The sequence below is a fragment of the Tachypleus tridentatus genome, chromosome 3 (assembly GCF_004210375.1).
Source record: "Tachypleus tridentatus isolate NWPU-2018 chromosome 3, ASM421037v1, whole genome shotgun sequence".
Classification (NCBI taxonomy): domain Eukaryota; kingdom Metazoa; phylum Arthropoda; class Merostomata; order Xiphosura; family Limulidae; genus Tachypleus; species Tachypleus tridentatus.
In genome coordinates this window covers 14,522,832-14,535,419 of record NC_134827.1, presented here as the reverse complement: position 1 = coordinate 14,535,419, position 12,588 = coordinate 14,522,832, and the positions used below count along the sequence as shown (strand labels likewise).

At 34.7% G+C, this 12,588-nt stretch overlaps 1 protein-coding gene across 1 annotated transcript in view; it reads left to right on the top strand.

The window, feature by feature from the left end:
• The first annotated feature begins 1,068 nt into the window (after positions 1-1,068).
• LOC143246394 (uncharacterized) overlaps positions 1,069-12,588 on the top strand; it is a 56,017-nt gene continuing 44,497 nt past the window's right edge. Inside the window, exon 1 of the mRNA XM_076493024.1 lies at positions 1,069-1,397. Coding sequence (XP_076349139.1) covers positions 1,236-1,397 — 162 coding nt within the window. The 5' untranslated portion in view covers positions 1,069-1,235. The remainder of the gene's footprint in view (positions 1,398-12,588) is intronic.

Sequence of the window (12,588 nt, the reverse complement as noted above, 5' to 3'; positions counted from 1 at the left end):
CCAGTTTTTTATTGTTTTAAGTACATTTTTATAAACAAATATAATTTCAAATGTTTTTCTCACAGAGCTTTAGAAGTGAGTGTCTACCATAGCATAACATTTCCAAAATAGTCCATAATAGTGAATTTATTTAAGTAAGAAAATCACCTTCTCCTATTTCCACTAAGCTCCATAACAGTCACACATTTTTGTTTACGGTATACACCATAACATTACACCAATTTACGAGACAGTCCACACTTTTCTATTTTTTCAGTACATAAAACATCTATTTTAACTAATATTTCAATACTTTTTCCAGTTCAGTAGTTCTTCACAGCAGTACTGGTAATTTAAATAAAACCAGAAATACTTTATTATTTTAACAGTTTATCGTTAGGTGAAAGTTCAGCAAATTCTGACATTAATAAAACCAATAAAGAAAGTAAATAACACAGGACATTTCACGAATATCTTTAAATAAAACAATTAATATAACATTCAGCAAATTTTGATAGTTTTTATTTTTCTATTTCATTCATCGAAGCAGAACTGTCTAATCAGCTAAGAGTCTACTGTACCTTTAGATACTCAAGTGAAAGTAGAATAGCCTTAAAATATTTATCTGTACCACATAAAGAATTGCTACGTGTTTTAAAGTATGAAGTTAAAAAAAGTATTTTAAAATGGTTTAATCATTGTACTAAAGAGAGACTAACATTTTATTGAGACTAGTTTTGTCACTTCATTTTTTCGTGATTGTCGATTTTACGTATCAGACGTTTTATCAGTTTAGAACTAAGTGACACTGAAAACCCGAGAGGACCAAAATATCAGCGTCCTTTAATCCCAGCTGCTGACATATCAAATCTGTCGTTATTTAGGTGCCGTCTTTTAGGCTGTGCCATCACGATTTAGCTACTTTACGAACAAATTTATCGATTTTCAGCAGCTAGATCAGCGAGGAAGTCCAGATTTTGTTTCAACATTCTTGGCTTCTTGAATGTGATACGTCAGTTGTGCAGTGACGTCACTAGCTTTAAAAGTAATGTTGCACGCAAGACAGGTCGCGTTCAGCGCACTGCTGCATCCAGCTCGTGGCGCGTGGTTTTAGGTCTATCTCTTTACCTCGTGTCTCATCTCATCAGCAGTGGTATTTTAAGCACGCCGTTGAGTGACCATGGAAGCTGACTTCCATTAGACGTTATTTCCTGGAAGCAACTGTAACCCTTAAGAGGTCGTATACATTTACCATTATGCCACAAAGGCTGAACTTTGCCTTTAAGAAACCTATAGTGATATTTACTTTCCCAGGAATGTATCTGGTTTATAAAATCAACGAATTTAAGCGGCAACTTCAAGAACAGAACAGAAGAGAGATAGCTGAAAGAGAACTGGCTCACCTGAACCAGAAGATTGTAAGTCATCATCATTATTTATAACTTAATTTTAAAGGAAAACAACAACAAAATAAGTAGAAAAAACGGCAAGGCAAAAAAAACACATTTAAACTGAATGGTTTTATTAAAATTGTCAATAAAGTTAATAATACACGCTACACTAACCCTCCTTAGAAAAAGAACAACATTTTGTCTCAAATACATCAGTGTTAATTAACACTTGGCGTATTCAGTTCAAATTATTTATCTAACACTAAACCGCAAAGTGCGGCTTTCAGAATATTTATATCTTATAAATTTGAATTGTCAGATATTTGCCCACTATCTGAATTCTCTGAGCTACTAAGAATATAACATCTCTACACGCGCGATAACTGTATCAATTTAATTCCTTTTAAATATTTAAAATTTGACATAAATATTTGATTCAAAACACCTTTGTCTCGTGTAGTCTTCTTCAAACTGATTTATTCGAACGCACAGTTGTCACTTATTTGAATCGTTAATTTTTCATAGTTTGATCACAAGGAAAGTATACCTACTTTATGTAACTTGATAGATTGTCTCGTGTTATAAATGGAGATACATTCGTTGACATTCCCCAGTGGGTCAACGGTTCGTTAAAAACTCATAACACTGAAATCTGGGGTTAGATTACTCGTAGTGACTAGAACTTAAATATCATACCGAGTAGCTTAGAGCCAAAACAACCACTTATAGTCTATCAATTATGAATGTTATAGTCATCACAAATCCTATAATGGTGTTAAAATCGAGTTTATTTTAAGCTGTTGTAGTAAAAATATAAAAAATCAGGTTAAAGTAAATTCTGTTCGATTGGATCCTCGAGGAACCACAAAAATTGTATTTTCATTAAGTTAACGGGTAAGGAGGTGTTTTGTTACGGAATATTCTTTTGTGTAAGGAACATGAAACGAATATTCATGAAGAATAAAGTGCATGGTTTCTGTAGTGTTTATTACTGTATGGTTCGTAGATGAAAATCGTGAAATGGCCGCTGTTAATTTAAGAGTAAGAGTGGTTAATTTGAGTCCGAGGGTTTATGGTTCGCATTTCGTACTGCAAAATCGTGTTCTGGAAATTGAGACCGTAGGTGCGTTAGAAGAGTGGTAGTCGGATCCCAACATCCGATGAAAGTAGCCAAGTATTTGAATGTGTGCTTTTGGCCGGTTGCCCAGGATTATATACGATTAGCGCAGACAGTTCTTGTGGACCTATGCGCGAATATTAACAAAAAATAAACTAACTAAAGAATAAGTCATCCTGAAGTTCAACGAACAACGTTGTATTACAAAGTATCTTTAAAAGATAAAAAATACAACTTCTCTTTTCGATTTCACAAAAGAAATTTCTTTGAATATTTTGTTTGTGTCGTTTGTTCCGCAAGATTAAAAAAAAATATGCAAGAGGCGAAATTCATCACTGAACCATATGTAACGATATGCCCTAAAACACAAGTAAAGTCTAGTTGTACGCTTTCAAGATGTAAAAAAACAAAAACAAGTTGTACAAAATCTGTAGTTGTATCAAGAAATTTATCAATGTGTTCGTACAAGAACAACACTTACCCACGAAAATGCAAGTTAACAATGTTGTGACTATTAACTATTTCAAAACCTATTTTGTGAACCTGACGATGACCGAAGAAGGTCGAAACGTTGTTCGCTCCTCTACATAAAAATTTTGCTCAACCCAAATCAGCCGTTTTTACATATATATTGGGTTTTTTCTTCATCACTGATAACGACATTCACTTCTAACCGTCTTTTATATTATATGTTGACATAATGTTATACGTTTATTTTTAAATTTCAATCAGTAACTGATTTAATTTTTTACCTGTAAAATGTGTAGTTTTATCATATAATTCAGTTTATACGTTCATAGTTAATAAATCAGTACTTTCTCACTTATTTCTTTGTGTCAAAAAATAAATATCTGCGAAAACGAGTTAAACGCAGTAATTGCATGCCATGTTTAGTTATTGGTCATAATTTAGCTTATATCATACAAAAAAATTCAATCATTAATTAAGGTACGTAAATACATATGAAAGAGGTCAGTATAATAACAATTATGCCAGTGTTAAGACTTTAGTATTAGGCCTATCACATTTTATGTGCTGCATTCTTCATCTAATCTCTTAAGAATTTTCAGAAATTAGAAGAGTGTATAACAATAGTTTCCTACCACACTATATTTGTCATATTCATATCCGAAGACACTTTACACTCTATTAAGCCGACTTTGATACAAAAACCTATTTAATGACTTATGTAAACAGTGTTCCAATCACTGCTGTGTTTGTTGTATCCTAGCCGACCTGAAGAGTTCTGGATTGAGCGAAACACGTGGTTGGAAGTAGATATGATAAACATAGTGTAACAGGAATACTATTATTATATACTTTTCTAATTCTTGAAAACTCGTAAAAGGCTAGATTAATTGATTGATTATTTAGAATTAAGCCCAAAGTTACACGATAGGCTATCTGTGCTCTGCCCATCACGGGTATAGAAACGCAATTTATTGCAGTGTAAGACCGCAGACATACTGCTGTGGCACGAGGAAAGAAACTATATTAATAGTATAGTGTTTAAAAATGAGATAGGCCTAACACTCATGTCTTATGGCAAGCGTCATTAGGTTCATTCTTCGCCGGTTTGTAAAAGATGTACACACTGTAACTGTTATTCAGCATAATATAACAAGGGACCCGGCATGGCCAGGTGGTTAAGGTACTCGACTCGTAATCTGAGGGTCGCGGGCTCGAATCCCTGTCACACCAAACATACTCGCCCTTTCAGCCGTGAGGGTGTTATAATGTGACGGTCAATTCCACTATTCGTTGATAAAATAGTAGTAGTCCAAGAGTTGGAGGTGGGTGGTGATGACTAGCTGCCTTCCCTCTAGTCTTACACTGCAAAATTAGAGACGACTAGCGCAGATAGCCCTCGTGTAACTTTGCGCGAAATTCAAAACAAACAAACAATGCTAAATTAGGATTAATCCAGAGATAATTTCACGTTCTCAATTATAACAAACACTCGTGTTTTATTTACTTGGCATTCTTGGATTTAACTTAGTAAATGTTGGAAGAATATTTTAATCGGTAAGTTCCACAAGATTATTTTAAAAGTCTAACTCGAGGCACATAAATAATTAAAAATAGCCTAAGTAATGTGAGTTACAAAATATCCATAATACAAATAGTATCTTTATAAAGAGAAACATATAACACTCATTAATTTGTGAGGTTCAGGAGATTTCACATGATCATTTTTGTATTCATGTACTGTTTACAAGCTACGTTTAGTAACTTACAAACTTTCTTCTGTTAAGGAGCTTTACCGTACTTGTGCACTTCCACACTATTTAATCCTAAGTTCAGTAATTTACGAGCTTTTTTTAGATCAAATAAAAAGTTTGAAATGGTAAGGGGTTTTACAGTCGCTTTTGGACGATACATTGTTAGAGTAATGAGTTTAGAAATACTTCTGTGTAAGAATTGTTTGTTTGTTTGTTTGTTTTTGGAATTTCGCACAAAGCTACTCGAGGGCTATCTGTGCTAGCCGTCCCTAATTTAGCAGTGTAAGACTAGAGGGAAGGCAGCTAGTCATCACCACCCACCGCCAACTCTTGGGCTACTCTTTTACCAACGAATAGTGGGATTGACCGTCACATTATACACCCCCCACGGCTGGGAGGGCGAGCATGTTTAGCGCGACGCGTTCGCGAACCCGCGACCCTCGGATTACGAGTCGCACGCCTTACGCGCTTGGCCATGCCAGGCCTACTGTGTAAGAAAGTAACACATATTTACAGTTAACACAACGTAAAGGCTACAACGAGGAAGAAGCAAGTAATAACCAGATGCAGAAGCATGCTTCCAATAAACAGATATTGACGTATGCTTCCAATAATTACGTGTTGACGGAAGCTTCCAATAAACAGATATTGACGTATACTTCCAATAATTACGTATTGACGGAAGCTTCCAATAATTCCGTATAATTCGTTTGCTTCCAATAATTACGTATTGACGGATGCTTTTAATAATTTGGCATTGACGGATGCTTCCAATAATTAGGTATTGACGGATGCTTCCAACAACCAGATACTGACATATGGTTTCAATAATTAGGGATTGACAAATAACTTCCAATTACCAGATACTGACGCACGCTTCCCCCTGTCCAAGGAATGAGTTTAGAATGTGTAGAAATTAATGTAAGCTGTTTGCGTAATGTTGTTACGTGTAGACAAGAGAGTTTTTGTGCTATACAGGAAAATAAGAAAGCTCTTCATTTTCGGAAATACTGTTGTCGTCCTGGCATCACTTTACAGGTTTGAGTTCGAGAGTAGTTAGGTTTTGTAGCTAGAACCCTCTGTTCTCTTAACTCTTCTCACTTTATGTTATAACTGTTTACATTCTGTTCTAGCTGTAATAGGAAGCGAATCGCGTAATCATAGCTTCACAAATCGATGTTCTAACCATAGGGCTACGCTTGGTCCAGATGCAAAACTCCAATTAAAATCTGTTACACTTCGTTTGGCTTTTCCATTTTTAGATCACGTTTAGGTCTTTTGCTGTGATGTACGTTTTGACTTATATATGTGTGTGGGTGTTTCTAGGAAGCACTTTACGAGTGCTTCACCAAAAGGCATTTATTTATATTCATTTTGTTAACGTTATCGACTTTATTCCTCACTAATAAAATTGTCCAATTAAACTTGACTAACATATGGACTTTAGAGAAACTACGCTTCTGAGTAAACAGCTCTCATCATATACTATTGAATATTTGTAATTCATGTTCTCACAAGTTATATCTTGCGATTATCTTTCTTTGCTCACCTTTCAGTCAAACTTAATACATCCTACGCTTTGTCTGTCCTCTATTTATCTGTTAAAGATACTCAAGAAATGGATTACGACGTTTAAATTATCCTAGCTCTCTCGGATGAAAATGGGTCAGCTGCAGTAACTCTGTCAGTTTCATCACACTTGGTTCTGACAACATCTGGTTTTTCCTTAACTCTCGTATTTAGCAGTTATATCGCCAGTAATTGTACAAAATCATTTTAAAAACCACTGTGCCACAACTAGAGAGTCCCCGCTAGTACAACAATAAGTCTACGGATTTACAGCGCTAAAATCAGGGGTTCGATTCCCCTAGGTGGATTCATTAGATAGCCAGATGTGGCTTGCTATAAGAAAACACACACAACTAGAGACATTTGGAAGAAGGATATTGTGACTTAATGAAAAATACTTGTATAAAATCATAATATATTCTCGAAGATGTCAGAAACTTTCTAATTCCAAATAAATACTGTAATTAATTTCATCAATTTAAATATAAAATTTAGATAAATTGTCTTGTTAACAAAAATAATTTGGAAGTCACTCGTAGATCTAAACAATGAAGAAATTACAGAAACTGTTTATTTCTCTATCATCGAATTCCAGAGGTTGAGAAAAACAGTTATTTAGAATCAATAGATAACACAAAAAATTAAAATATGTAGCATAACGAAACCAGATGTATTTATGATTTGAGGGTTATTATTGTTATTATTATTAATGTCGTCATTATGATGCCAATGTTTTCAATATTAAGCCGATGCTGTCATTATAATACTGATGTTATTACAGTGACAATGTCGTCATTATGATGCTAATGTTTTCAATATGAAGCCAATGTTGTTATTATAATACCAATGTTGTTATTACAGTAACAATGTCGTCATTATGATACTAATGTTTTCAATATGAAGCCAATGTTGTCATTACAGTGACAATGTCGTCACTACGATACTAATGTTTTCAATATGAAGCCAATGTTGTCATTATAATACCAATGTTGTTATTACAGTGACAATGTCGTCATTATGATACTAATGTTTTCAATATGAAGCCAATGTTGTCATTATAATACCAATGTTGTTATTACAGTGACAATGTCGTCATTATGATACTAATGTTTTCAATATAAAGCCAATGTTGTTATTACGGTGGCGATGTCGTCATTGTTATGCTAATGTTGTCATTATAATACCATTGTTGTTATTATGGTGACAATCTCGTCATTATTATGATAATGTTGTCACTGTAATACCAATGTTGTTATTATGGTCGCAATGCCATCATTATGATGCTAATGCTCTCAGTATGATGCCAATGTTGTCATTATAACACCAATGTTGTTTTTATGATGACAATGTCGTCATTATGATGTTAATGTTAACATTGTTGTGTCAATATTGACATTTTGTTATCAATGTTATAATTCCAATGTTGTAATCTACTAAAATCGATTCAGTAGTCTGTACTAGCAGCCGTCTTAAATATATCTGTCTCCGTAGTAGCTCCGATCATTAATAAAACGTAACTTGTGTTTTATTTTATTATTTGAACTATTAAAATAAGTCCGCTAAAATGTCTAATTTGTAATCAGTTGTATGTGTTTGTTGATGCGAAACCTAATGTTTTTTGTAATACTCAAGTTAACATAAACAATTACTATTGTAGTCAAAAATACTGACTGAAGACAAACACTCACTTGGTGTCTTGCAATCAAAATTAAAATAACATTTACAAATAATTAAAATATATTAACTATTTCTATATTTCGTAAAAGTACAACAGGGTAACAGGTAATTATCTAATATTATCTGACTTAACTTTAGAAAGTGTTTGGAAAGCCATTTTGCTCAGCAACCACTTCCACTAACGCAAGACCTCATCACCAACAAATTGAACAAGTCGCCATTTTGAACTCTCATTCGATAACTTTAATTTAGCGCTTTGATTTCCACTTTCGCGACTTTAGGTAGTTTATTTGTTATCCTTAGAAACATCAAAGTTTGTAAGCCTATCTGACATAAAATAGGAAAATAAAGTACCTACATCTACATAACATGATTACCAATACCTACATGTGGATATAGTTATTATCTATTAATAGTATTCTAACCGAAAAATAAACTCAGTATCAACTTTAGTATATTACTTAGTACTTATTAGTAACTTTAGCACATTACTGCACTACCTATTAGTAACTTTAGCATGTTACTGTAGTACTTATTTGTATATTTAGCACATTACTGTACTACTTAGTATCAACTTTAGCGCATTACTGTACTACCTATTAGTAACTCTAGCACACTAGCGTACTACTTATTAGTAACTTTAGCACATTAGCGTACTACTTATTAGTAACTTTAGCACATTAGCGTACTACTTATTAGTAACTTAAGCACATTACTGTACTACTTATTAGTAACTTTAGCACATTACTGTACTACTTAGTATCAACTTTAGGACATTACTGTACTACTTATTAATAACTTTAGTAAAAATAGAGTTTTTCGGTTAAGAAGTTATTTTAGTCCAATATTTGATGTTTTTGTGATACCTTAAATGGCTAATTCTTGACATTTCGTGCTATGTTTTTAATGCTATGAATAACTAGCAGTGGATTTAACTCTGCATATGTGTACTAAAATAATGTATTAATACAACACTTTCTAAATGTGAGCTTGGAATGGCTTAACTGTTGGCATGCTGAAGACCTAAAGTCCCTAAATATGCTGGTGAGCATGTTCTGCACTTTCAACTATGGATATTTTATAAAAGTTTTAGTGAACTCCGTTATTCGGTTAACAGCAACTGCCAAGGAACTGATACTGCTTGCTAGTTCCCCTTTTCTAAATTAAAGACGGCTAGGAACTAATACTGCTTGCTAGTTCCATTTCTCCAAATTAGAGACGACTAGGAACTAATATTGCTTACTGATTCCCCTTTCTCCAAATTAGAGACGACTAGAAACTAATACTGCTTACTGATACCCCTTTCCCCAAATTAGAGACGGTTAGGAACTAATACTGCTTGCTAGTTCCATTTCTCCAAATTAGAGACGGCTAGGAACTAATATTGCTTACTGATTCCCCTTTCTTCAAATTAGAGACGGCTAGGAACTAATACTGCTTGCTAGTTCCATTTCTCCAAATTAGAGACTACTAGGAACTAATATTGCTTACTGATTCCCCTTTCTCCAAATTAGAGACGACTAGAAACTAATACTGCTTACTGATACCCCTTTCCCCAAATTAGAGACGGTTAGGAACTAATACTGCTTGCTAGTTCCATTTCTCCAAATTAGAAACGACTAGGAACTAATATTGCTTACTGATTCCCCTTTCTCCAAATTAGAGACGGTTAGGAACTAATACTGCTTGCTAGTTCCATTTCTCTAAATTAGAGACGACTAGAAACTAATATTGCTTACTGATTCCCCTTTCTCCAAATTAGAGACGGCTAGGAACTGATACTGCTTGCTAGTTCCATTTCTCTAAATTAGAGACGACTAGGAACTGATACTGCTTACTGATTCCCTTTTCTCCAAATTAGAGACGGCTAGGAACTAATACTGCTTGCTAGTTCCATTTCTCCAAATTAGAGACGGCTAGGAACTAATATTGCTTACTGATTCCCCTTTCTCCAAATTAGAGACGGCTAGGAACTAATACTGCTTACTGATTCCCCTTTCCCCAAATTAGAGACGGTTAGAAACTAATACTGCTTGCTAGTTCCATTTCTCCAAATTAGAGACGACTAGGAACTAATATTGCTTACTGATTCCCCTTTCTCCAAATTAGAGACGGTTAGGAACTAATACTGCTTGCTAGTTCCATTTCTCTAAATTAGAGACGACTAGGAACTAATATTGCTTACTGATTCCCCTTTCTCCAAATTAGAGACGGCTAGGAACTGATACTGCTTGCTAGTTCCATTTCTCTAAATTAGAGACGACTAGGAACTGATACTGCTTACTGATTCCCTTTTCTCCAAATTAGAGACGGCTAGGAACTAATACTGCTTGCTAGTTCCATTTCTCCAAATTAGAGACTACTAGGAACTAATATTGCTTACTGATTCCCCTTTCTCCAAATTAGAGACGACTAGGAACTGATACTGCTTACTGATTCCCCTTTTTCCAAATTAGAGACGGTTAGAAACTAATACTGCTTGCTAGTTCCATTTCTCCTAATTAGAGACTACTAGGAACTAATATTGCTTACTGATTCCCCTTTCTCCTAATTAGAGACTACTAGGAACTAATATTGCTTACTGATTCCCCTTTCTCCAAATTAGAGACGACTAGGAACTAATACTGCTTACTGATTCCCCTTTCCCCAAATTAGAGACGGTTAGAAACTAATACTGCTTGCTAGTTCCATTTCTCCAAATTAGAGACGACTAGGAACTAATATTGCTTACTGATTAACCTTTCTCCAAATTAGAGACGACTAGGAACTAATACTGCTTGCTATTTCCATTTCTCCAAATTAGAGACGGCTAGGAACTGATATTGCTTGCTAGTTCCATTTCTCCAAATTAGAGAAACTAGGAACTAACACTGCTTGCTAGTTCCATTTCTCCAAATTAGAGAAGCTAGGAACTAATACTACTTGCTAGTTCCATTTCTCCAAATTAGAGACAACTAGGAACTAATACTGCTTGCTAGTTCCATTTCTCCAAATTAGAGACAACTAGGAACTAACACTGCTTGCTAGTTCCATTTCTCCAAATTAGAAACAACTAGGAACTAATACTACTTGCTAGTTCCATTTCTCCAAATTAGAGACAACTAGAAACTAACACTGCTTGCTAGTTCCATTTCTCCAAATTAGAGACAACTAGGAACTAATACTACTTGCTAGTTCCATTTTTCCAAATTAGAGACAACTAGGAACTAATACTGCTTGCTAGTTCCATTTCTCCAAATTAGAGAAACTAGGAACTAACACTGCTTGCTAGTTCCATTTCTCCAAATTAGAGACAACTAGGAACTAATACTACTTGCTAGTTCCATTTTTCCAAATTAGAGACAACTAGGAACTAATACTGCTTGCTAGTTCCATTTCTCCAAATTAGAGACAACTAGAAACTAATACTACTTGCTAGTTCCATTTCTCCAAATTAGAGACAACTAGGAACTAATACTACTTGCTAGTTCCATTTTTCCAAATTAGAGACAAATAGGAACTAATACCGCTTGCTAGTTCCATTTCTCCAAATTAGAGACGGCTAGGACCTAATACTGCTTGCTAGCTCCATTTCTCCAAATTAGAGACGGCTAGGAACTCTTGGGCTACTCTTTTACCAAAGAATTGTGGGATTGACCGTCACTTTATACGCCCCTATGGCTGAAAGGGCGGGGATGTTTGGTACGGCTGGGATTCGAACCCACAATCCTCGGATCGTGGAACTGATGACTACCCTAGTTGAGTGTGAACTAATATGCGTAAAAGAGCACTCGTTACAGAACATATCGAATTTTGCTTGTTTATTGGTCACCATTTTAGAATATATTTCTGCTGTACTTAAACCAAGAATAGAATAATACACAGAGAATACATTTATGAGGTTTAACGGAAACTTCAGACGCAGTGTAGGAGAACAACAGTCGTGACGTGTACTTAGTTTTAGAAGTGTTCAAAAATGGTTTATTTTCTGTAATTAAACAATGTCGTTATTTAAATAAAAAGTCAGTTTTTTTCTGATGCAGAAATGGAAATATGTTTTTCATACGTTGTTTGGCTGTTTTAGAATTTGGCACAAGGCCTTTCAAGCGTTATCACTGTATAGTCGTTACTGTTTTAAACTGATGAAGTTTAACGAAGACAGCTAGTCGGTTAGAGATGGAAAAAAAGGTCTTGTGCACCTGACTCTCCTGGGTGCCAAAAAATTAGCATACCCAAATACCAAGCACAGAAGAAGCGAAGCGAACAGCTGGTCAACGTTACCCACTGCCATCTATCGGGCTGTTCTCATTTAACGGAATTTAATAGTTACAGTTTTATTGCACTTTGTTTCTAAAGTGCGGAGCGCATTTTTTGTGAGAACGGGACGCGCACCATTAACCCTTAGATTTACAATCCTACCACATTAACATCTAATTCATACCCAGCACATTTAAAACTAATACGTGTACAAACAATCGATTTTTACTTGGAATAAAGTTAAAAGTATTTTTTAATAAATACGCCACCATCTTGAGCGAGTAGGCATTCGCTTACATCATAACTTATTTTAAAGTATACATATTTCAGTGGTTGACTGATATTATAATCTGAAACTTCCTCCAAAACATATAAATATTCAACAATGAAATATGAA